The sequence below is a fragment of the Vidua macroura genome, chromosome 6 (assembly GCF_024509145.1).
Source record: "Vidua macroura isolate BioBank_ID:100142 chromosome 6, ASM2450914v1, whole genome shotgun sequence".
NCBI lineage: Eukaryota > Metazoa > Chordata > Aves > Passeriformes > Viduidae > Vidua > Vidua macroura.
In genome coordinates, this window is record NC_071576.1 from 47260240 (window position 1) to 47287517 (window position 27278).

The window sequence follows — 27278 nt, forward strand, 5'->3', positions numbered from 1 at the left end:
AAAGACTTTGAAGGGCAGGCTTTTAAGTGAAGAATGTTATAAGCAGAGTAAAAAGTGGTTTTATGCCAATGCAATTACTTCCATAGTTACTAAGGCAAAATTAATATACTTGGAGTAAACAGAAACCACCAGGAATGTACAATTAAGAGTCCAGATTAAACCTCAAATACAAGATGCTTAAAGACCTAACAGCCTGACTGAAACCAATGAGATCAGAGAGAGATCCAACTCTTTCAAAAGGCCTGCAAGGCTTTTGATGCTTCTTTTACCAGTAGGCTTTCCCTGCCTTTTGGTTCACAGTCATCCAAAAGGGTGAACTTCAAACACCTGTTTCAAGTGAAGAGGATGACACTGGAGAATGCCCTTTATTCAACCAGACAGACTCCATAGGAACAAACATAGATGTTCAGCACTCCTGTCTTCTACTTCATGAGTTTAAAAAAACCTGCATGGCCTAATTACTGAATAAATGAACAGATTAATTAGATTAGACAGTCAGAAGAAATCGGGCCATTCCTTCCCATTTAAGCACACACTCAGTACAGGAGATATACCAAGAAGGAAAAAAAAAATCTATTGCATAAATTAAACAATTCAAGTACAGCACTAGAAGATCTTTCAGGAAAGAAGTGATTCTAGATGAGAAAGGACACTATGAACTACTGATTGCATCAATATGTCCTTACTCACTTCTGAACACTTCTGCTGCCTAGAACAGCATTACTATGTCAGGCACGGCTCCTGAAGTGCCATCCAAGGTGCAAAATCTGCTCTCCCTCATAATGTCTTTTATCCAAATTGCATTCATACCACAGGAACAGATTATTCACAACTGGGAAAATGCATCCAAAGTCTATTTTCCGGCAGCTTTTAAGAGAAAACTTTATAGAAGTGAGGCATGAATGGAGATCATCTTGGGAGAGTGCTATGTAATAAAAAGGACGTCACTGGGACAAATGTGTCTTTATTTTTATTAGAAAGAAGAGAATCCCATATTTGTTCCAGTCTCAAATACCAAAAGTAACAAAACAAACAAAAATTTGAGTAAACTTATAGGTGAAGGAATTGTTTCTACAATGTTTCTGCTTTGCTTCCAAGCCAAGACAGTACGTGTATGTCTTCTGTATTCTTGATCTAGCTTGATTTATAGCAGTAGAGAGAGAATTTGCTTGACCTAATGAACTCTCAGAGATCACCACAACTTTAACTCTTTTGCTATAAATCCTTCCCTGTTTTAGCACCGTGATCTACATATAAAAATACAACTGACCAGACACATAGCCCAGAAATAAATTCTGAACTTTTGCCTGAAGCCGAGGAGAAGTTCTGCTGCCCACTTAATGAAATGTATCTATGGGCAACAATGCTAAAATGTAAAACTTAAACAATTATAAAATTATGATAAATAAATTAATAGAATAGAAATCATTATTAAAATCTAAAATATATTTCCTCTCTTTTCATTTATCTTTTTGTTTTATAAACTTAATTTTTTCATGTCTGCCAGAAAACTAGATAACAAGGAATGTCAGATCCATGTTGTTGAAAGTGTCTAAAACCATAATGACCCCATCAAAACACTGATCACAAAGTTCTTTTTTTAACTTTTTCATTTAACTTTCAAAGAATAAAAAACTTGAGGTCTCTTTGTTGTCATAATCCGGAAGCTCTGCTAGCCCAAGTCCGTGGCTGTTGATTTTTCACTGAGGTTAATTCACATTATTGCACAGAACAAGCTCAAAGCCAGTGCAACTTCAGGCTTACTTGACATCAATTACACTGTGACGTTTCAAACTCTTGCTACAGAAACTCCCTTCAACAAAAAATTAAGTGTCTGAGCTTGTGATTATGTATTCATCCTAACGAGTCCCAGTTAAAGCAAAAGGGGTGTAACGTCAAAAAAAATGGTTCTGTCCCTTTCTTTGCTTGGTGTTCATTTAAATTCTGCCTGTCCTGGAAGGATGAAAGTGCTGTAGATGTTTTGAAAGATTAAATCAGAGTTTACTCAATAGCACTGCAGTCAATACTTTCTTTAATCAAATAAAATAATATCTTAGGAACATATATAGTGGATTTTTTTTGTATGAAAGTTTCAATAGCATTTTTAAAAATGCATACCCAGTGCTGACATTGAAATATATCCAACCATCTTAGAATCATAAATAATAACTTTGAAAGCCTTGTACAAAGGCAAATTCCTTGCTCTTCTGCAGCCACTCCAACTCATACAAAGGAGCTCAGTTTTCAGTGGGAAGAAAAAAAGTATCACCAACACAAAACAGACATCTGAAGGGCAGTGGCAGTACAGCCAATGTTAAACAGATTAGATTAAATAAATTATATTTTCATCATGTCCTAAGTGCAACAAACAGGACAGTCTGTTTCCTGGGAGGGAAGACATCCCTAGCTCAAGACCTCCCTGCCTTGGCTGAAATTTGGGATTAAGAGGAGGTCTGAATCAGCTACCCAGGACAGCCAGGCAACTGAAAGGAGTGGTAAACTCTCCAAATGCAGATTAGAAAATACCTGAATGCCAGCCATGTGAGCCACAGTCCTTGCCCTTGCAGCTGGAGAGAAACTCTAATGAGCATAATCTTTGCAGGTGTGTCTCACCTGTGAGTCTGTTTTTAAGCAACGAGGATCACATCAGACTCACAGACACATCTGACACAACAGTCATTCATTACCTCCTCATCTCCCCTGATGTGTGACACTCCTTACCAAAAGAAGCTTTGTCAGAAAACAACTTTTTCAAAAACAGTGGCAAAAACTGAAGGCTCTATTTTTCACCAAGACTCAAAATCAGTACATTTTCCAGTCCTTTGTGAAACATTTATTTTCAGCATTATTAATTGCATTGTTCTCATTTCAAGGGAGAAATGATTGACAAAATGCTTTACCACCAATAAAGAATCACTAATTCTGACATTTATGTGGAAAAAGTGACTATCAAAAGAGTCATTTTGGTGTAAGAATTTGACAGCTCATTGACAACACCCCACCCCACCCCTGCTGTGTCCATGGAAGAGCCTTGATGGTGCTGTCTGCTGCCTTAAGACAGCATCATCTATAATGCCTACTACCAAAAGGCAGCTTAAAGCCTGGGGTATATCAAAATCAATTGAATCTGGAATTTCTCAATGCATGGCCTCCTGTAGCTGATTTTTGCCTTCTCTGTATATCCTCATCTCGCTATTTGCAGAGATCCTCAGGGAACACATTTCTCTGCTCTGCATCTCCTGAAGCAACAGAGCAGAAAGAGAAAAGGACTGAATTGTCTTTCTTTCTTTCCCATGACAGAAATACCTCTACTCCTGACAGGCTGCATGGTAGCAGAATGCTGCAGTCAACTATTTGATAAGAGAAGGTAGGAATGATGAGCTTCACAGCCTCCCAAATCCAACACAGACATCTAATTATGTTATCCCTTACACTGCATATTAGCTTGGCACAGAAATTTTTTGTGTACAGATTGTTTTTCTGTATAGAGATTGTTCACAAGTAAATAAGATTAGAGCCAAGGCTGGGAAAGCTCATTCCCCAAATAATAAATTCCAGCAGCTCAAACAGAGATCTTATTCCATGGAGAATAGGACAGTACTGACTGACGAGAAGTCACTCAGCTTCACCCTCAAGCAACTCATGTAGCTGAGGGTATTCCAGAGAATAAATCTGTATTTGATCTTCTCATATTTTCTCATTAGATATAATTTAGCAACAAGTATGCCTAAACTGTCCAGAAGCCAGCACAGTCCTGAGGAAAACAACCTTACATCAGGCTTCTGAAGGCTGCAGGAGCAGATACAGAAATGAGACTGCAAGGAAGTGAGGATATTACTCCTGTCCTCAGAGACCCAGCAGACTTCAGAAAAATTACAAGGGCCTTTCACAACGCATTCAACTTCAGCACGTTAAATCAGAAAGATTATAAAATGTCAAGGCAATTCAATCTTTTGCTTTTGCTTACAAAAAGCAAGCCATTTATCTAAAGCACACTTGAGGGGCTTTGATCTTATCTGATTCTTAGGAGACATTTAAAATAACAAGACATGGAAGGTAAATTCTGTACTCCAGCATATGAGTTCAGAGAGCAGGGACAGTTATGCAGGTGAGAATAAGGAGGAAATTAGTGTAGGATCACACCTGCCCTCCTCCCTAGCTTCCACTAACAACTAAACTATTGTGGTTCATCCCTAACAGCAGCAGTGGCAAGGACAAAATTACCAGGAATTCACTGACTGTCAGTCCCCCAGTATCCAGCACTGCTGCTGGCAGCAGCTTTCAGGGAATTCCTCAGATTAAAGGCACTAAAATGGAAGAGTTCTGATGCTTTCTGCTGGGGACACCTCTGGCTGGGCTCTGCTCAGCAAGACTGGTGATCAAGACTTCATCCTGTCCCAGCTATGCCTGCTTCAGTTGGGCTTTCTTTGCTCTGGGACAAGACATTTAAAACACAGAAAATTTCAACCCAGGGATGAAAGCATATTTTTCAATGCTCTTCCAGTACCATGCTAGAAATGAACACATTCTTTCATGTGAAGACACACAACACTCAAAAACACTGAAGTAAATTCAAATAAAGAAGGTTTCATAATTTTCCTGACTTTCATAAAGTTTTTCCAGTTTCAAGCTGGTATTTCAGGTGCTAAAAAATAAAAAAAAAAAAAGAATGGGGAAAAAAAATTTCTGCCAAGAAGAACCAAAGTCCGGGTAAGTGAGAAGATACTCATCTCAGGAATAACACATTTATGTGCTATGGAGCTGTAATGAATCTCAAACCCTTGGGCCTTGCATTGTTCACACAATCTTGTGCCTGGCCCTCTACCTCCCTGACACAACCTTGGACCTGCCTCATCTCCAAGCACTGGATCACTGCCCTTTGGGCCATGGACACTGCTGGGTCACTTCAGGCAATGACACAACCTTGTCTGTATATTCAAGTTTTCTAAGCCTTAAAAGCTCCTTGAGGAAAACAAAACAAAAAAAAACCAAACCAAAACAAAACAAAAAAGCGCCTCCTCCCTCCCAGCTCTAACTACAACCTGTCATACAAACTTAGAGAAGGATAAAAAGCATTCAGCACAAGTCTAACATGCAGCCATGCATACTGCAAGATGATCCCTTCTCAGTTGAGCTGTTCCGTAGCAATATTTTCCAATGCTTTCTTCTTTGCCACAAAGTAAATAATTGAAAATTCTGCAACAAACCCACTGCATTTAAATAGCCCACTTACCTTCCTCTATTATCCAATTTGCATTAATTACATTCAGCTTAATGGAAGCAATTATTTAATTAGTACAAACTGATGGTCATGTACATACTCCTGTTGAAATATTTTGGGTTGGACACAGACCAATTACCTGCTGAATTGCACAGCACCTGATCACAAAGTTATTTAAAGTTCAACAGAAAACTCTCTAGACAGTACGTAGCCTTTGTTTTCAAAAAGCTCTGATGCCAGAGGAATGAAACTCAGATGGTTGACATATCCGGCTTTGAAACACTCACCCTTCCATTAAATGAGTTTAACTGGTTCAGAAATCAGTAAATTATTCCCCACCATTCCCACTAATATTAATATGTGACTGCTACTGATATGTACATTGTAGGAGACAGGCTGAGAACCCCACTTCACTGAGAGCTGAATACTCATGCACATGCAGCATTTTAACAAGTCTGCCATCTGGATGGCATCCACAAAAGACAGGAGGAAGAATTTTTGAATTTAAGACACTTCAGGTACTTGCCTAAGGATACTTCACCAAAGTTAATGAAGTTATATTATCTTAATTATTATTATTTAATAATAATTTATTTATTATTTTAATTATTATTTTAATTATTATTAATTAAAGTTATATTATTTTAAAGTTATATTATTTTAATGCCTTTAAATATACATTTCTCTCATCTTCTAAAGACAACTATGCCTGGAAAGTTTATGGAGACAGACACAGTTTAAAAACATCCTCTTGAAAAACAGCTACCTCATGTGAAGAACAGAGACAACAATGAAAAGCTGAGACTTTATCCAGCTGGAATTCAGATTGCCACCAAAGAGAATGGTCATTCTTAGGGATAACATAGGATTGGTCCAAAAAAAATGTATTTCAAATGTGAAGGTTCTCATGGAAAAGGCTAAGATATTTACCAAAATCCTCTGCTGGCCTCCAGAGAATTTATAACCAGATCACAAGACACAGCCTTAACCCATTTACAAGCAGAAGAAATCCACATGTGATGCTGATGCTCCTACACCCTCCCACAAGGATGGATCACAGCACACAATGTGCAGAGCTGCTATGGGCCTCCCGAGGGACTGAGAAATCTATGGCAAATACACCTAGACCTCATTTTTTAGAGGGCTGCAAATCAGCTGAGGATGAAATGAGAAGGGACTGACAAAGTTTAAAAGACCAGTTCATGGGTCTTGCTCTGCAAAGCAACTGCTCATACTTCACTGGTAATTTCTCATTAGCACTGAGTGTTTGATCTCTGGGAGAACTTGGGCATTTTGCACCACACATAAAAGTCCCAGCCCAACACCAAAGGGCTGCCTTTCCTTCTTTTTCTCTTCATCCCGTTAATTAAAATGATTTCCAGGAATTAGCAGGCCATCACCTGTTTGTTTTAAACAGTGACTTCTTCACATTCTAACTAAAATTATGGAAATATACGAAGCTTAAGTGCCATTCTGCACAGAGGGTGCTGAAAAATTAAAATCTTTTTCTTCACTGGAATGAGTCCAAAATATTGTCATGCCAACTGTGGTTCTAAAGATGCAGGCAAGATAAATTGAACACCATAATCTACACTTTAACAAACTAGAGATATATCTGACTCCCTGATAACTGACTAACAAATTACTGACAATCAGAGAAATTAAGGCAAGAATACGGAAATTTCTTCTTTCGCTTCCTATCACCTTCATCAGCACATCTTCTAATGATCCCAACTTTTCATTTTACAGGATATTTAAAAAAGAAAGGCAGACAATTCAAAATTTATGAGGAGCCAAGTGACCCTACTGAGTGCCACCTTTCTTGTTGCATTCCTCATACCACTGGCATCAACTAGGTTTGCTGTCTCCCTCACTTAACAGCCCTATGTATTTTGCATTCATATGTCTCCCTGTCTACTAGCTTTTAATACCATTTACCAACATTCATTTCTTCTCAGCTGCCTTTCTCCCTCCAGGGTTCTCTGTACAGCTCTAAGGGAACTCAGGAAAATACATTTTCTACCGTTTATGTTCCCAGCTCCTCAGGGCAAGGCACTGCACTCACCCCTCCTTAGGCAGAAGAGGACCAGTTGGGACACTTTCCACTACAGGCTAAAAAGGCTGCTATTTAAACTTGGATGCTTACAGAAGTGACTCGCTGGCACCACCAGAGGCTTAGAAGCAAAAAATGAAAAGGTAGTCAAAGCCAAGTTTTTTTTCCTGTACAAGAGAGCTGTACACAGGAATCAGGCCAGAAGGCTTGGGGTTTAAGATATGACAGTATAAAAATGCAAAAGTGCTTTTTCTTGGCAGATATTTGTTTCTCATTTCCTGGGTTTTCTGTATATGTTCTACAGCATTTAAATCTAGCTGTTGAAGCCTCAAAACCACAAAGGTACCTAATACAATATTCTAACCAAGTTTCTCTAAGAAATGCCTCAAAGTCATTTGACTGAAGGAAGAAGCAGAAACATTTACCATCAGGTGGCCTTCTCAGCTACAGAAATTTGCATCACAAGCATCAGCACTCTAGTGCTATTTGCAAAAGCTAAGCTTGCCAGGGCTAAAAATAATATTCAGTAACAATAAAAACTACTGACTTTGGCTCATAGTGAAAAAAAAATTTCTGGATAAAATTTCAAACCATGGTTGAGATACCAATTCGTGTGTGGGACCAATCAAGACTCAGTGCTGGTTAACAGCCAAGAGGGTCCAAGGAGGCCTATCTTTTACAATCTCCTGACTTTCAAAGCAGAGAGAAAAAAAAAAAGGACTGTAGCAAAACTGAATTGAAAAGTAAGGTGCCAAAGCAAGAGAAAAACTGGAGCTCAAGAGGGGTGATGTGATTTTCTGACATAACCAGGACTTGTGACTCTCTCCTAGGTGGAATATACAGAAGGTTAGACAAAGATGTGGACAGACAAAGCAGCATATAAATGTCTAAGGAGAGCAGTACGCAAAATTTGCTCTGAGCCACTTACTAACCCAGAGGCTAAACTAGACTGGGGCTCTCTTCCTTATGATAAGTGAGGAAAGATATGGCATGTCCCGGATAATATTTATTCACAATATAATACTTAGAAAATCTTGTTTCCTCAAATTAAAAAAAAAAAAAAAAAAACAAAAAAAAAAACACCAAAAAAAAAAACACCTAAACAGCAAGACAAAGTTGTTCAGATTCTAATTCAGTTTCAACATTCTTGTCAACCTGTCCTGCATACAAACATTTCTTGTCAGCCCTTTCTGGACCCCTGCTACAAGTCCTGACTGCTCACAGGCCTGCCTACCAGTACCAGAGATACTTCTTGCATTTTTCTTCTCTCTGACACTCTTTCAAATACTCATTCCAGCAACAGATATCAAAATGATACGAACAGCAGAACAGAACAACAGTTTAATCAAATAAAGGGAACAAGGTAGCCTTGGAGAAGTAGATAAGGCCAACAAAACAAAAGTTATGCAAAATACAAGCAGGATGCCAGCTCAGCTCTGCAAGGCTGGAACAGCAGAAGTTATGCAAAACAATGGTACTGCTGTTACTCAGAAGTGGGGGTCATGGGACAGCCCCCTACAAAGCACACCAGACACTGAAGACAGACCCCAAAGAACCATATAAGGACTTCTGATAAGGGGTGTGACTATGTAAAATAAAGTAAACCCTACACACCAAGTAAGCAGGGAGAGCTAATGAATGTGTAATCAGTGTGCACAATAAAAGCTCTGCTTACCCAACGCCTGGCGCACTCGAGCCTCCAAGTGCCCAGCGCTGCAGTGAGGAATGCCTGCTTTCTAATACTCAAAAGTGTGTTAGAACGTTTCTGTCTGGCCAATTTTGGTATCATTTTTGGCAACTCCTAATGGGGCACTCTGCCTGATCTCCCATGGATCCGAGTGATCTCTGGAACTTCATGCCGGCACCGGAACTTTCCTGGAGAAGACCACAGATCCCCGGACCAGTCTGGGACACAGGTAAGATCCTATTTGATAATAACGCATTCTTTCGAGAATCCTGCCCATATAAGACGTGTAGCTCTTCCAGGGCATTGGGTGGGTTATTTCATACTCCAGAATTCGCTTTTTGACTTGGTTTTATCAATCCATAATTGCTTTGTATTTGCATTTTTATCTGTATTGTAGCATTTTGAGTCTACTATTCAGAGACGGGCAGTGGATAATCTAAAAGGGGCATTGTGAAAAAATCCCCATTTGGTTGCCTTTTGCAACACTGGAAAAAGATTGGAGGTCCCCCTGGGGGAGCAGCGACCAGGGAGAATTTGATTAAGTGCTGCAATCAGCGGTGGCCATTGTACCAACTAGACTCTGGAGAAAAGTGGCCACAAAATGGAACCTTGAATTATAATACACTGTTAATGTTGTTTTTAAGACGGGAACAGAAATGGGATGAGGTTATGTACGCTGATATGTTTTTCACTTTACGGAATCATCCTGAATGGCAGAAAGATTGTGGCTTGAATCCAGCCCCCTCAGACCCTTTTGTGCTGGCTATTGAAAGGGAGAATCAAGGAAAATGGTTAAAACATTGTTGTTCTATGTGCAGCACAGGACAAATTTGTTCTAAACATCTCCCCAGTATGAAGGATGATTTAAATGTTATGGTCAGTCCTAAGTGCAGGTTGGATGGGGGAACAGAAAACCAGGCTGCTGAGACTGATATTATGAGGGAACTGGCATGTAAAGAGGTGAATTTATCAGGTCTAGAAAAGAAGGTAGAGAGGACAGGGAGGATGTATCGAGGAGCAGAGGTGAAGACAGAAGAGCTAGAGAGGATATATCAAGGAACAGAGGGTTTTGGTCCGACTGCAGAGACAGCTAGAGCTAAACACAGAGATTTGAGAGCAGCTGCCTTCCATCAGGTCCAATTACAGTAGACGTTTTATTTTCAATAACAGACCTTAATAATTGGAAGTTGATGCCTGGCACCGATCGAGATGACCCAGACAAAATGGCAAAAGCATTTGAAATTATGATAAAACGTCAGGATCCAGACTGATCCTTACAAGGAAGGATATAGATGCTATATTAGAAATGTTGTTTGACAGTACAGAAAGAGAGATGATTGTTAAAACCAGTAGAAGGTTTGTGGAAGAGCAGATTTTGATAGGTAACTTGTCAGGTACACTGGACATTAATTTCCCCTCTGTGGATCCCAAGTGGGACCCTAATGTGCCCATGTTTAGAGAGAGATTAAATAGATATCAACAATGGATACTATATGGAATTAGAAATGCCATACCAAAGGCTATCAGTATGTCAAAATTATTTGAAATTAAGCAGGATGGTAAGGAATCACCTAGTGAATTTTTAAACTGCCTGAAAGAAACAGCTCAAAAATATACTAATATTGCTCCTGAAACAGAGGAAGGAAAAACTCAATTAGCTCCCATATTTGTGAGGCAATCCTCAGATGATATTAGAAGGAAATTACAACAGGCTCAGGGACAAGACCAGTATGATATAGGGAAGCTGTTAGATGTTGCTTGGGGAGTTTTTCAGAACAGCGAAAACCAGCAAGAAATAACTAAACAAAAAGTAGCTGGAGTTAATGAAGGAATTTCCAGAGGAATGGTGCCCCCAAGGAAAGGAAGAGGACAAGGATATGGCCAGCCTGTGACTGTCATTGACTGAGGGGAACTGGAGGATTGTTCCCTGGCAGAACCTCTGATTACAGCTAAGCTGGGGAACGAGGAGGAAAATGAGGAGGTAGCATTTTTAGTAGATACAAGAGCTAGTAACATAGTGCTAAATACAGTTAGAGGAAACTTGAGTATGATTCGCTAACAATCGTTGGTGCAACAGGGAATTCTAAACTCAGCCATTTTTCAACTCATTCATTTTAAATTAGGAAAATAGTGGACGACTCACCAGTGTTTGCATCTACCCAATTCACCAAAGCCTCTCCTTGAGAGAGAATTTTTGCAAAAAACCAAATGCTGAAATCAAATTTAAAAATGGCGAAATACTGGTTATTATTCCAGAATCTAATTATGTGGAAGCCTCTATTTTTGCATTACAGCCTCTGAAACTGTACGTGATACATTTGCCAGTATCACTTGAGGATGCAATGATCCTGATAGCGTGAGCTGGAGAGGTGCTCAGGTGATCCAAAACAGTACAGCCTGTAAGAATGAAATTGAAACCTAGAGCAGTACCACTAAGGCAAAAGCAATACCCTTTGAAAATAGGAGGTCATAAGGGGTTATAACCCCTTTTCAAAAAATATATAAAATATGGCTTATTAAAGGAATGTGAATCCAAATTTAATACCCCTATTCTGCCAGTTAAGAATGTAAACTGAAGGAAAGGCTTACCAACTGGTACAGGACCTTAGAGCCATAAAAAAGATAGTAGAAAATATACACCCAATAGCAGCAAATCCTTATACCTTACTAGCAACCTTGAGTGAAAAATTAAAATGGTTTACTGTATTAGATTTCAAAGATGCCTTTTTCTGTATCCCTTTGAGTACTGAGAGTCAAGAGCTATTTGCTTTTGAATGGGAAAATCCAAACAGAGAAATAGCCCCACCACATTTGGAAATCAATGGGCAAAAGAACTGGAGGAATGGAAAAATCAGAACCCTGTTGGAGTCTCGTTACAGTGTGCAGTTGACATCCTGATAGCCACTGAAACTAAACAGCAATGCTCGGATAAGACTGTGGCCTTGCTGAATTTTCTGGAACTAACTGGAAATAGAGGATCCAAAGACAAAGCAGAAATATTCCGGACCACAGTAACCCACTTGGGATTCTAAATTCTCCAACGACAAAGGAGGCTGCGACAGGAATGAAAAGCAGCAATTTACCAACACCCAGTGGCACAAATGGTAAGAGAGTTATGTACATTTTGTGGGATGGTGGGATGGTATCTCCTGTGGATTAGCAATCGTGGGCTGCTAGTAAAGCCACTATATGAGTCTTGAAGACAGCTCAGAAGGACATTATAGCCTGCACTGATGATTCATGGACTGCCTTTGTACAATTCAAGCAAGCCCTTATGCAGGCCCTACTTTGTGGGACCCCATGTGCCTGTTCGAATTATTTACCTATGAACGACATTACATAGCACTGTGAGTGCTGCTGCAGTTCCTTGGGAAGCAGAGGAGGGTTGTGGCCTACTTTACAAAGCAACTAAACGTCAGTCAAGGCTGGTCTAATTGCCTGAAGGCAGTAGCAGCTATTGTTCTTTGATCCAGGAAGCTTGAAAACTGACTTTGGGATTGTCATTTTTGTGCCACACATGCTGCAGTCAGTACTCAAGCAAAAAGAGGGCCACTGGCCCAGCCAGATGCTGAAATACCAGGTAGTCTTGCTGGAGTGAGACAATGTGACAATCAAAGCAACTTCTATCATTAACCCTGCTATGTTCTTATCTGCCCAGTAAGTAGAAGGAACCCCAGAGTATGACTATGTTTTGCTTTGTCTGCTTACAAAGTACAGAAGAAGTGTATTCCAGCAGACCTGACTTGGGAGACCGACCCTTGGCAAGTCCTGATTGAGAGATGTTTACTGATGGGAGCAGCTTTGTCCAAAATTGGAAATGACTATCTGGATATGCAGTGACTACACACTATGAGGTAATCAAATCAGGGACACTCCCTCCAATGTGTAATGGCACTCACTAAAGCTTTGGAATTGAGTAGAAAAATGAGTTAACATTTGGACTGATTCAAAACACAGAAATTTTGGAGTGCTGCATGCATACAGGGCCATCTGGAAAGAAAAGAGGCCTTTTGACATCTCAAGGCATGTCAATCAAAAATGAAAAACAAATCTCAGATTTACTCGAAAATATCCAGAAACCAGCAGAGGTTGCTATTATGTACACCCAGTGCACACCCAGGAGGCAAGACCAAACTGGAACTGGGGAATCATTTAGCTGATAAGGCTGCCAAAGAGGCTGCAGAAAAAGGCACGTTAAAAAACATATCATTAATACCCCTGCTAGAGATAACTCTCCCAGTGGAAAAATCAGTACAGTGCTTGGGACTGTCAATTAATTGAAACCTTAGAAGAAAAATTTGATCCACGAGCCTGGGCAGTTACTCCAACTAGGCAAGTAATAGTCCCAGAACCCAATCTTGCATGAAATAGTGGATTGTGAAAATAAAGCCACTCATTAGAGTACTGAAAAACTTTTGAAACATTTGCAAACATCTATAATTGGGTTTAAAACAGCTCAGATTGTACAATCACAAATCCAACAAATGTATAGTTTATAAAAGAAACAACTCTAACACAGCTTATAAAGTAGTGCTAGGAGCCATGAAATCTGGAAATGTTCTGGGTGAATATTGGCAGATTAATTTCAATGAATTACCCAAAAAAGGGGGGTGTTAACACCTCCTAGCTCTGGTGGATAACTTTACTGGGTGGCCAGAAGCCTTTCCTTTTCACACCTACCAGGCTAGGGAAGTGACTAAAATATTGTTGAATCAAATAATAACTAGATTCGAGGTATCTTTGGGAATGTCATCAGTCAGTAGTTCCTACTTTAATGCAGAAGTGGTACAGGTTAGGAAAGCCTTGGAAGGAATAGCTTGGGATCTTCATAGTCCTTACAGGAGTATACCCCAAGCTAGAGGCAAAGTAGACTGAATGAATTATACAAATTGCAATTGGGTAAAATATGTCAGGAAACCTCCAGGACAGGAGTCCAAGCCTTACCTGTTGCTGTACTGCAAGTCAGAATTCAGCTGTGGGCCACCAGCAAAATAAGCCCCTATGAGTTGCTACATGGTCAACCCTACCACATACCACACACTCCAGGAGACACACACCTAAAAGGAGGTGTCTACTTAAATAATTACCTCATTTCTCTTCATAAAACTTCATGGGATTTACAGCAAGCAGTGGTGATCTCCAAACTGACGGGATTGGACATACCACCACACGAGTTCCAACGGAAGATTGGGTCTACTTAAAAGACTGGAGAACCTCTCTGCTCCAGTCAAAGTGGAGGGGACCTTTCCAACTCCTACTGACAGCTTTGACTGCATTTAAACTGGGCAGAGTAAAATCACAGGTAACATTGTGCCAGAACTAAAAGGGCCAAATCCCTTCAGGTAATCAAAAAATCCAAGACGTTTAAGTCTTGTTTTGCTGTCAAAGTGGTAGAGTGTCTACAGATATCCAGGAAATTTGGAAACAAACCTAGATTTTACAACACACAGCTCCAGACAACATCTCCTGGGGATCTGAAGAAATCTGGAGCAAACTTACTTCATGGTTTACCCAGCTGGACTTGGTTAAAACATCAGTTTATAACTGTCACCACAATAATTACTATGTGTGTTTTAGCTTGCTTGTTGTAACGTATTATGGTATAAAAAGAAAAACAGATATTAAGAGACTAGTTCCCACAAGGAACTTCATCTCAAGAAAAGGGGGGGCTTCATAAGCGCAGTAGAACAAAGCAACATTTTACTCTTATCAAATAGAGAAAAGTAGATGAGACTGATAAAACAGAAGTCAAGAGAATGCCAAAGAACTATATAAGAACTTCCAATAAGGGGTGTGACCATGTAAAATAAAGTAATCTACATACATCAAGTAAGCTGGAATAGTTAATGAATATGTAATCAGTATACATGATAAAATCTCTGCTTAGCCAACATTCAGGGCACTCAATTAGAGGAAGGACCGTCTGAGTGATAACACTCTGCAATAAAGAACGCCTGTTTTCTAACACTCAAACTGTGTTAGGAAGTTTCTATCTGGCCAATTTTGGCATCTAAACTCCAACTGGCCTTGCATAACGAGCAAGGTGTCTCACAAGGCCAGTTCTGCAGGGTGTTCAGCACACCACCATGATGCCATGCAAAATGCACTTAAACTGCTGTGGTAAAGCACACTGAGTCTAGTTTGAATAGAAAGGGGGGGAAACAGCCAAGTTTCTAAGTAGGTCTCTAATAATAGGAAAATGTAAAATTTAACCTCAGGAAAGATGCAGATTACGATCCTAGCCCTTAATGCTACAAAACAGTGCTAAAATACTGTGTATCTTCGAAGTAGAAGTCACTTGAACATTTAACAGCATTTGAATAGCAGCAAGCTCTACTTTGCTAGAAAAGAATAACATCTTTAATTGAGCTTTTAAAAAGTGACCAAGACTTTACAAGGGTAGATTCCTAGCATTACTTGAAATGAAGACCATTTAAATAATTTCATGTTATACATCACTAAGCTGAAACATTCAAAACCAAGGTAAAGAACAAAGCACAGCAAAGATAAAGTTATCTGCTCACGGTCACCTGAAAATTTTTCTGAGAGACAAGAAGAGAGACTAATTTTTAAGAAATCTCTATGACCTGACCAGAAGGACAGCCTTTCCTCTAACATTTTATTTGTGATTAATATATGAGTGATTAAGATCATAGGCAGGTACAAACATTCTTATTTATGTAAAGGCTATGCTTATCCCTGAAAAACAATGCAAGCAGGTATCTCCTGAGTTACCCAAGCAAACGATGTTCTATAGCAAAAATTGGGTGTACACAAATCAGAAATGAGTCAATTTAGTACTAAGACTGTGATCTGTTACTAAAACAGAATGCTATCTCAGATGGAATAAATGTCCCCATCATATGTATAATGAAGCTAATCAATTTTTGAATTGTAAAATAACCCAGTCCAGAATCTTGATGAACCACATGACATGTCTTCCAAGGACTCTATTGTTAAAGATGCCTTTTTTACTGGAATTTCAATAATTAATCATGTTATAGGGTAGTTTTATTTGTGTGTGGCTTACCCTTTGATGATCTAATTTACATTTATAACGAACTACTCCCTTGTGGATTAATTGCTTGTGTTATTTTCTATATTAATCAGACGTCAACATTTGCATTACAGATGAGTGTTTGCATTATTTTCACACTACTAAATCTGGCAGCATGGTACTAATGATAAATACTTTCCTCAGTTCTAGACGTGAGAGAGCGTCTCAGTCCTTTTAAACAAAGGCATTATTAGGACCTTACCGCTCTTCTGAAGCAGCCTGGTCTTTCTGTGGTATTAGCTACATACATTTATTATGTCTAAGAATTTCTCTTCTACCAGCAATCCACTAATATTTTGTTCACCCATTGCTGTCAAATAAGCCCTGAGCAAAGGGCAGAGGCTTATGAATCTGAGGCCATCAGAGACTTTTTTTTTTCCTAGATCCCTGTGTACCTTTAAAAGAGTTTCACACCTTTCAGTTACTCACTGCAACTCCTTCCTGGGTGCTCCCAACAGTGTTGCCTGAAGAGCTGCTTTTTGTCAAAACCATATATTTACACTTAGGAAAAAAAAATTATTAGTGCTAATATGAAACAACACAAATCATTGACCTGAGCTAGGCAACCTGACTGTGCCTAGAGGAGATAGAGAAGTACTCACACACACTGCTCTGTCCACAGGTCAGGGAGGCAGCAACCTTTGCCAGGTGGCTGTGCACAGCCACCTCCTTTCCAGCTCAGCTAGACCCAAAGAAGCACATATGGACCCTGCAGGATGCATCTCTGTTCCCAGATGGTGGCACTGCATTCAGCCCTGGTGCCTTGCTCATGATTCTTTCCCCAGATGTGATTCAGACACACAGGCCAACAGGGAGAGGAGGAAGAGCCTGGCTACCCCACTGCCCAAACTTAGCAGCTGCATCCTCTCTTATCTGTAAGGAATTGGGAGCAATAGCAGCTGCAGCAATGCTCTCTCTGGGCTGCTACTCTGACACAGAGGTTTGGGCATCGTAGGGTTGCTCTTTGCACAGGAACACACAGAACTTCACATGTCCAAAACATTCTCACATGCAAGGGCCTTCAAGGCCAAACTACATCAGGTTATTAAGAGACATGTCGTTTATATAGAGAAGCATCCCTGGCCCATCTGGGTCAGCAGCTTCAGCAACAGACTTGCTATGCTCCAAGTAAAGTTTTGCTAAGCTCTGCCAGTTCCCAATTTTACAGCAGCAGAGAACAACTTGGACATGCAAAATAGTTAAATAGGTAAAATGTCAGTGTCGGGAGCATAAACAAATGGTGCATCACAAGCAAACATGGTGGTAGCCATACTTCCTACAGCATGAGACAAAATTCCCAGCAGATCTGTCACACACATCTACAACCCCTCACCTACAGGCTCCCTCTTCTCCTTTAACTAGCATTACAACTGGTGCCTTGAAACCTGTCACAGAAAAAGCAGTCCTGTGCTTGCCACAGATATTTCCAAGCCATATCTTTCATTCTGGGATGGTTAACATTTTCTCCATATGACTCCAGTCAGACAGGAAGAGATAAAGACCTCCTCTGCCTGTTGCTACACAGGAACCTTTTCCCTATCCCACAAAAAAAAAAAAAAAAAATCCATTCTACTTTATGACACTCCACACTGCACAGTCTGCACAAGCAGGACTGTCAGTTGCGGAGTTCAAGAATAAGTGACTCTTGAGGAGGTGCCTGGTACCTGTACAGCAACACTGACAGGCTGTCTTACAAGGAAAGACAAATTGAAGGAGATCTATTACATCTTAAAGTGATTAAGTCCTTTCTAACACGTTATTCAGCTCCTTCCCTAGGGCCAAAACACAATCTATTCCATTCCCAAATAGCATTATTTTTTTTCTGCAGACATAAGGAGGGCTGCTTATAGTGTAAAGTACTTTTTAGGGAAGTAAACGTTTCAAGGTGGTCCTCAGTAAGAATAGCTTCAAATCAACCTGCTCAGCATAAGGCATCTGCTGCAAGACATGAAGTATTAAAATACTGGCTGTTAGAGGCTCAACTAGGCAATAACTGGGAATGTTACTTCAATAACCCATTTATGGAATGCTCTCACTTTCCACCCCATGAATATAGTCCCTCCCTTGACTTCATGGTGTGGTTAGTAAAGCTGAAGAGATCTACTAATTTTGGACACAAATAATACCTTTGTATCTGCTGGCAGATGTTGTGCAGAAAGTTGCTCATTTCACAGCATAAAGCTTTTCATAGATACTTCATTCCTTATAGCATATTGTTGGAATTATGTCATTCCTGTATTGTATCAGTTCTTCCCTATCTCTTCATACCCTTTAAATTATACCTTTGCTCTTTGCATCATATTCCTGGAGTCATTAAGTACCTGAACTGTAAATATTCCTATTCTCTGTCACAAGAGAACAGAGAGGAAATTGTGCAAAGTGGGTCACAGTAGCCTCCTCTAACAAGAAATGAAAGCCTGGACTTTGTGTGCAGCTCCAAAACTTGCGCTACCGAGCTGCCATAATGACATATTACCTCCTATTAATCTGCAATTAAACACTGACAGAGACTGTCAATCTAATACTCTATCCATTCAGCAGAACTAAATGTACCATTTCTGTCCCCAACACTGTTCCTATGACTAAAACTCTTCCAAAAAAAGTTAAATGTGAGATTTAATGGAGCGAGGAAGAGTCCAAATTCTGAATTAAGAATGAGCAAGATTACCCTGTTTATAGCCTCACCACATCTGTGACTGTAAAGGCTGAGAAAACAGAATGGCTCTGCAGGAATACATGCAAGCACAGAAATCATCTGCTAACACCTACAGAAAACTAATTTGTTGTCAAACCCCCCTGGTGTAACTACCTCTTTGCTATTTGTATGTGCTCTCTGCCTCTGAGAGACACAGTCCTTCTCAGTGCTACCCTGTCTGAAGTGCTCCTTGGTATCCATTACACCTGCCCTCAAAACACACCACATTCCCTCATGGTTCACCTTACTCAGCTTGGCACAATGTGTCAAGGTCAACACTCTATCACATGCACAGCTGAGAGACAGCAGTGCTTGAACATCACTGCAGGCTTGAGATGAGACACAAGCTAGAGAACTGCATGGTCCAGGGGATGGAACCCAGGCTGAGATTCCCTGCGTCCTCGGTTGGAACTGCAGCAAGACATTCCGGAGTTATTGTCCAGGGGTTGCTGCTGTCACTCTGCTGGTAGAAGCATTTGTGCAAGTGCTTCTGGGTTTGCTTTGGGTAGAATCTATCAGGACAGATCAACCCAAAAGCTGCAAATTGTTTACAATACATTGATAGATTCAGCTTCCTGCAGACTGCCCTGCTGTCAGATTTCTGTGGGATTGTCACCAGCTCTGAAAAGCATTGATGGGTAGTGACATCCTAGATGACACAGCTGGAGCCAGAAGGGGACATCTGGTAAGAGCTGGAAGCCTGATTCCAGAAAAGCTTAGGGGGAAAAGGAGGTTCCCGTGTCCTGTTCTGAGTGGAAACTTTATCAGCACAACTGCTGTCTTAAATGATACCATAAGGCTGCGAGCTCTCCTGGACTGTGGGGCTGCTTCAGGGCTGAACTCAGATACAGCACCCAAACTAGTTCTCTATGTACCCTGCAGCCAGTGCAGACACACTTCATCTGAGCATGACTTATCCACCCTAAAATAGGCACACAGAATAGCTGGACTGAAGCACTTTCTGGTCTAGATGCTTTAATTTTAGACAGCTAGAGACAGATGAGATGAATGCCATTTGATGAACTGAGCCCTGCCGTGATGGGATTCAGCACTCAGGGCTGCAGCAGAATATGTACATCCACTGAGTGACTTCAGGTATCCTTCCCAAACACATTACAACACTCAACTCAATTTCAGTGCTACTCAACTTGTACACCTCTTTATATTTTGCAAGCATTAAAGAATTTTTAAAATCCAAACCAAATAAAGAATCACAAACACACAAATTACTCTCTTCATGATGTGCTAATCGCACAGCATTAAAAAGCACAGCATCCTTTCCAGAAGAGCATGGGAACGCCTAAATGCTGAGTTTGGAACTGCTTCAGCCCTTCCTGCTCTCACACATCTGGTACCTCTGGACTCCCACCCACTCCCAGGTGAGAACTCAGCAAAAACTGTTTCTTGTGACAGAACTGTCACTTTGCCAATGGCACAAACACTACTATAGGCAAAATTAACCCCAGTAAATGAGATTGCTGACTACACTTGGTTATCTGAACAGCTATGCTCTTTCTCTCTTTTAACCAGATACAAATCTTAGTTTTTGCTGGGTTTGGTTTGATTTTTCTTTTAACCTCTTTGTATTAATCTTTGTCTTCACAAAACAAAGATATGTGCTAGGTGTTAAGGGCTTGCAAAAGCACCTGCAGTACTTGGCAAGCAAATTTTCACACACTTGGGGTGCTTGCAACTATCTGGTCACTTCAAGTGCTGTGGTCAGAGTTCAGCATCCACCAAACTCCTGACAACCAAGGAACAACCAGACATGCCATGCTGCCAGGCACAGGCATCTAAACCAAACTTAGAAGCCATTCACGAGTCTGAGTCAGGGAACTGATGTCTGGGGAATTAATGCAGTGTAGCAAATAAATCAGTACTCTTCATTAGGAAAACAGAGAAACATGCAGAAAATAAAGACTTGGCCTACAATGGTCCTAATGTATAGTTTACATACAAAATCAGAAGTCACCCAATTCCTAGCACAATCCATACTGCAAACGTTAGCAACAAGGACGCAGTCAGCTAAATAAACATCTTCAGAATTTGCACATTGAATTAACTGAGTGCATATTTACAAAATCAATATAGTTCACCAGGAAAAAAATATGCCCATTTGGATATGGATCACGTGCATAGCTACTTTCTCCTGCCTGCAGGGCCACAGCTGGAAGGCACAGTAGGAAGTTCAGAGAACATTATTCATGTAATGATGTAACAGCATTGCCAGCTCCCACTAAAAATTCACCAATCACAGCATTTAGCTCTTGCAGGACAGTGCAAGAGTCCTTGATGTGAAGTGAGCAGCTCCTCCAGCTCTATTATTTTTAGGTCTGCTAATTTAATCAAAGTTCTATGTAGGACCCTGAAGCAAAATACTCCCTAATTATCTGACTTGGAGATTTTTTTCTCCACAAGGGACTCGTGAAGGTATTTTCCTCCATCTTGAGACAGACCTGTGTTCACTTCATTTAAGCTCTGTCATTTCTTGCTCTTCAACTTCTGTAATGTTCTCAGTTTTCCTCCAGCATTATTTTTTATTCTGCATACCAAAGGGCCATACAGGAGAAAAAGTGGAAAGGCTGAGAGGAAAAACTCAAAAGGAAGGTGGGTGGTGATTACTTTAGCTGCGAAAGAGGAACAATGGAGGAGCCAATGTCTTAGCACACAGGAAAGCATATGAAGGTGAAAGCATTTTTATGTGCCCTCACAACCACACTGTGGATCTCCTATTCCTGCCAAAAAAAGTGTAAAGGTCAAAAGAGAAATTAAACTCAGATATATTCTTCTAACAATTTTTCTCTTTTTTTAACAACCTCATTATTTTGTTTGATTTGATCTCTTGAGATAAGCAATGTTTTATGGAACCCAACTCCCATTTCAAAGTAACCAAGGGCAGCTTCTACCCCCTTTATATCAAAGACAACATCTTACCAAAATACCTAGTTTAGAGATGCATCCCTTCTAACTTCAACTAAGCCAGCAAGGTCCTCTCTCCTATTTGCAAAAGCCCGCAAGTCTCCCCTCTGCATCAAGCTTAAGACCCCTGGAAGAAATACAATGTCTGCACATACAGGATAGGATACCATAAGGAACAGTGAGCAGACTCAGACATTTCTGGAAGTACTTTGTATTAGTGGTGAGGAGGAAAAGGCTGAAGAGGCAGGCTGCTCTCACTAAAAATCCTCTTAGCATGCTGGACACCCAAGCAGGTGGAGATGTGAAGCCAGCTCTGAGACTCAAGCTGCTGCACTGGTCATTTAAATGAGGCAGCTTAGCTGCAGCTGCAGTGCCCAGCACTGTTCAAGTGCGAGAACAGCTAAGTTTGACGTTAAACCTCCTGCTCACTGTGGTGGGTTAGCCTTGGCTAAGAGCCAAATGCCCTTCCCAGGCTCTCACTCGCTCTCTCCTCTCAGCAGGAAAATGGAAAAATGGAAATAATAATAATATGGAAAAAATAGTAAGAATAGGAATGAGAAAGCTTGTGGGTTGAGATAAAGACAGGAAGATTGCTTATCAATTACTGTTGCAGGCAAAGCAGGCAAAACAGACATCCCTTGATGAAAATTACTTATTGCAAAGTAAAATAGATGCAGATAAAGAGAAACAAAACCACAAACATTAAAATATCACCTTTCCTCTCCCCTCTCTCATGTTCAACTTCACTGCTTTTCTCAAGACTCTACCCCTCACCCCAAGCAGCACAGCGGTTAGAAGCTGTCATAGAATCATAGAATGATTTGGGTCAGAAGGGGACTTGAAAGATCATCTAGTCCAACATCCTGCAATAAGACAGGACATCTTCAACTAGACTAGGTTGCTCAGAGCTCCATCCAACCAGACCCTGACTGAATGTTTCCAGGAATGGGGCATCCACTGCCTCTCTGAGCAACTTCTTCCAGTGTTTTAGCACCCTCATCACCAAAAACTTTTTCCTTTTATCTAGTCTGCATCTATCCACTTTTAGTTTAAAACCATTTGTCCCTGTCCTACTGGGGTAAGATAATCCTGTAATGATAATAGAAATAATTAAAAATACTAATACTCCTGTAATCATAACATGCCCTAAGTAGCCTACTCCCATCTTCCTTATAAGCCCTTTAGGTATTGAAAGGCTGCAGTAAGGTCTGCCCAGAGCCTTCTCTTCTTCAGGCTGAACAGGCCAAAATCCCTCAGCCTGTCTTCATAGAAAAGGTGTCCCCAGATCATTTTTGTGTCCCTTCTCTGGACCCACTCCAACAGGTCCATGTCTCTCCTGGACAGAGGACTCCAGATCTGGATGCAGAACTCCAGGTGGGATTTTGTAAGAGAAGAGGGCCAAAATCACCTCCTTCATCTGGCCACACTTCTTTTGATGCAGCCCAGGACAGGACTGCCTTCCTGGGCTGCAAGAGTACATTGCTGGGTCATATTCAGTTTTTCATCTGCCAAGTCCTTCTCAGCAAGGTTGCCCTCAGCCCCTCCATCCCACACAGTCTGTACTGATACCAGGGGAACATCCACCAGCTCCTGTATGAGTCCTCCACAGGCTGCAAGTAGGTGCTCCTGTCTAGCCTGGAGCATCTATACCTTCTTCTTCCCTGACACTGGTGCTCGTTCTGTTCTTTCTCACTTTTTTCTCTCCCCTCCTCCTCTGCCTGTATGTTTTTTTCCTTTCTCAAATCCATTTTAACAGAGACACCACCAACTCACCTGATGGGCTGACATTTGGCATGCAAGTGCTCCCTGATCATTTGTGGAGAGTAAATTAGATCATCTGAAATAAAGCAACCTAAAATAGATAAAAGGTATTCTAAAATATTTCAAGACAGTAAGAATATTTTCCTTAACAACAAAAAAAATTATACATGTAAGTATATATATATATATACACTTTAGGGGTTTATTGGTTTTGCTACTCTCCATAATTAGAATGTGGTAGATATATAGTGTTGACTGCCATTAAGGTTTGAAAATAAACAAAAAAAAAAAAAAATACAACTGTATTTTTCATTTCAGGAACACAACCTGCCAGATGACTACAGCTGTTCAATTGGCGCAGACCAGATAACTGAAACGCATGATCCCTGAGACACACAGCATTGTTAAGCCCACACAACACACTGTGGACAACCAGGGACCCAGCAACAAAAAGGGAAAGAAACAGCAGCAGCAGCAGCAAACAATATCTTAGGGGAGGAAAAAAAAGAAACGCCCAACAGCCAAAATGCTGAACACTGTCCTCATTGTTAAAAACTTCCAAGAAATAACTAACTCTCAGAATTATTTCTTTCTAAACATTTTTGAAAAAGCTTTCATTTGAAAAAAATGTTCCTATGCACCCTCCAGTCCTTTTCCCCATGGGAAACCTCCTCACAGCACAAACTGCAGTGGCTGCAGAGAGACAGTGTTTATAGAAAGAAAATACCAGGCATAAAACCTAGGCCAATGCTGAGGCTTCCACTGTGCCCCAAAAGGGCATTCACCCCAGAAACCCCACTTCTCCTAAATGCAAGGCTACAGCTGTTCCAAAGACAAGCCATCAGTCTATTCCAAAGAAGTAACATCTTAAGAAAATTCAAAGTAGCATCTTTTCAAGCTCACATCTTTGCTTGCTTAAATCCCCTATAATCCCCATCCATGCTCAGAGGTCCCAAACCCTACAGGTGAGCCCTGTATGTATACCACAGAGGTGGTCCAAAGCTCACCAAATACAAGCTTATGACACCATTAATGGAAGGGCTACCTGGGGAAAGAGCCCAACACCAGCAAATTTATACTTTGTATGCTCTTCCACTGTCAGACATCATAAGGGAAATAACAAATGATACATGCGGGACACTGTACTTAAATGCCTTTTCCTCTGCCTGCTCCTTATCTTGCTTTTCTCAGCAAGATTTACACAGAGTAATTCATCAGAGTGCTGTCCTGGGAGGTTTCGATTCCAACACTTCAGTTTACAGCAAAACCTCAGCAGTTTTGGCAAGTACTTGCACGTGTGGACAAGCAGACCACGTCAGGAAGAGCCTAAGCCCTTAGCAAAGCCTGGCAGGGAACACTCAGCACCCCCTGCTGTAGAGAAGCCGAGCAATCAGGCTCAGGGTTCAGCGTAGGACTTGGGTATCCATGCTTCAAAATCCCTTTGTGGCTTGGGGCAACTCACTCCATCTCCCTAGTGCCTTAACTCCCCACTGTAAGCTGCAGACACTGATCTCCTCCTGTACCAGGCTGACGAGGCAGTGTACTGGAGGCTGGACACCACTCACACATGAGTTACAGGGGCCCTGTTAGTGCTAAGGAGACACAGATTCAGCAAACCCGTGGAGGAGGGAAAGAAAGAACTTAAGAAGATTAAAGAGCACAAAGTTTGACTAGAAGCCAGAGTGAACCACACTCTTAAATCATTTAAGCACTTCTGAAAACTGTTCCTTGATTCAAAGGTTTAAGCATCGTTTGTCTCCCACTTTAAAGAATAAAGACCAGCAAAGAGCAATGGACCTGATACAATTCAATGCTGCCAAGACATCTGCTAAATACATCCTTTTCGTGCAAGGATGACAAGTAAATGCCATTAGTACAAAAGGATGATTAGGTCACAACAAAGAATTTTAAGACGCCTACCTATCCCCCTTTTCCTCAGCATAATATTAATAATTTACTGTAAAATGTTAAAATACTGAGCCCTGAGATATTCAGTCAATAAACATGAGTGATGATCAGAATTTCATCTTGTGAAATAAATATAAACTATTACCCTGTTTACATTTGGCAGCTCAGACCTATAACTCTGTGATGTTCAATTAACCAACAGCTTTGAATGGGCATTAGAACCTTAAATAATCCATGGCATTGCACACAGACCACTGTTATTAATTTTCTTACCATGGTGAAGCTTCCAAAAAAACAATAAAACAAACCAAAAACAAACAAAAAACCCCAACATCATGAAGGTGATTTTCTGGGCAGAAATTTTTTGGTCAAAGACAGTAATACAAAAATGTGTCTACGTAGTAGATCCTATCTAACATATCAGAAAAAGAATCCAAAATACCTCACCTCTATTCACTAGACCAAAGGTTTTGGGTAACGAACTGCCTTTGAATTACTTAAACAGCGTGAGTTGTGGCAATGATTCTGGAACAACACTGAATCCCTGCTCTCTGGGGTGTGTTCTATGTCCTCTTGTAATCACAGGAGACACAAGTCATTACAGCTCTTTTAGTTAATGGATGTTCGGAGTTTGGGTTTTTTCCTTCAACTAAAATTGTCAGAGTCTCTTACTAAGCGACTGAGTTCAAGCTCTGGGGCAGCCATGTGGACAGTGATAAATAGTCCCAGCTCCTCAGAGCTACTTGCTAACCCTGAAACCCCAGGCTTTCTTACACAGCCTTCAACAGAAGGAAGAGCCAGAACAGAAGGAAGCTGGATGATATTATGAAGATCGGACATACCAGGAATGGCTGCCCCCTGCAGCATCTCAAACTGCAGAGGGAGGCAGGGATGGAATAAACATGGCACTAATATCTTCATTCCACAGTTTTTGTGTGACTTTTGGTAGATCTCAGCAGACATCTCTCCCATCTGCCAAAAGGCAGTGTGCTTTTTGTGTCTCCAGGACAGCCGGGTGGGGCAAAAGCAGAAGTGAAAACATCTGTCAGCCTGTACCACTACAGACAAGAGTGGCTTTTTGCATGAGAGACCACAGCACCACACAAGTGTTGGCAGGAGGCCTAGAGCTGCCAGACTCTGTAGTTGGCTGTGTGAGAGGGACAGATCTGACAAGGGCAAAAAAAGTTTCAGGACACGAGCTGCAAACACACTAATAGGCTTAGGGACAAAAAACCAGTCACCCAGGAATTGCACTGAGCAATAGGGGGACAACTCTGAAAGGGGAAGATGAAGCTGCGGCAAGATGAAAGGGAGCAGGAGGGCTGGAGCTATGCAGAACAAGACTGGCAGCAGATCTGGGATTTAAAATTAGCCTTATGCTGATCTAACCAGCCTTGACTGCATTTCAGCTCTCACACAAACACCCTGATGCGCTTGGCCAAGGACAACCCCTGCTGAGGGCATGTAAATCACACAGCAGCATGTCCCCCACCTTCTCCTCCTGCCTGTCACCCTGCAGCCATCAGTCCCAGCACACAGCAGCTCCTGCTGGAGGAGATTCCCAGAAGCAAAAGTGACCAGGGACAAGGCTGGTGAGGAGGAGAGGGCTGGCCCAGTGTCTACTTCATGTTCCTTTCTCCAGGGTACACTCTTACTCTTGAACAATAGGAAAATCCCTTGCATACCCTTCTCCCTTCCTCTGCCAGCCAAAGACCATAAACCAACCTCATCTGAGTGGCGTAAGCAGCCACCCAGGCCACAGTGCATCTGAGTCCACGTCAGTTCTTGCATTGCTGGTAAACAATAAAATGAATAAAAATATTGCTTTGCATATGCAACAAATAAAACCACTGAGATAGCAATTTTCAGGCAGCAATGCCTCCTCTTCCCCTCTTCTTTTCCCTAGCCCTATTCCTGTTGTACTTTCATATGCCTATCCCTACAAACAAAAGACGTAGGCCAAGCTAATGATAAGTT

At 41.0% G+C, this 27278-nt stretch overlaps 1 protein-coding gene across 29 annotated transcripts in view; it reads right to left on the reverse strand.

Moving 5' to 3' along the window:
• TSPAN4 (tetraspanin 4) overlaps positions 1-27278 on the reverse strand; it is a 413364-nt gene that overhangs the window by 267523 nt on the left and 118563 nt on the right. For 6 of the 29 annotated variants that reach the window (XM_053981263.1, XM_053981260.1, XM_053981262.1 and 3 more), the window contains one exon: positions 23406-23469. The exons of the other annotated variants lie outside the window; for them this stretch is intronic. In XM_053981263.1, coding sequence (XP_053837238.1) covers positions 23406-23427 — 22 coding nt within the window. In that variant the 5' untranslated portion in view covers positions 23428-23469. The remainder of the gene's footprint in view (positions 1-23405; positions 23470-27278) is intronic. 29 annotated transcript variants of the gene reach the window in all.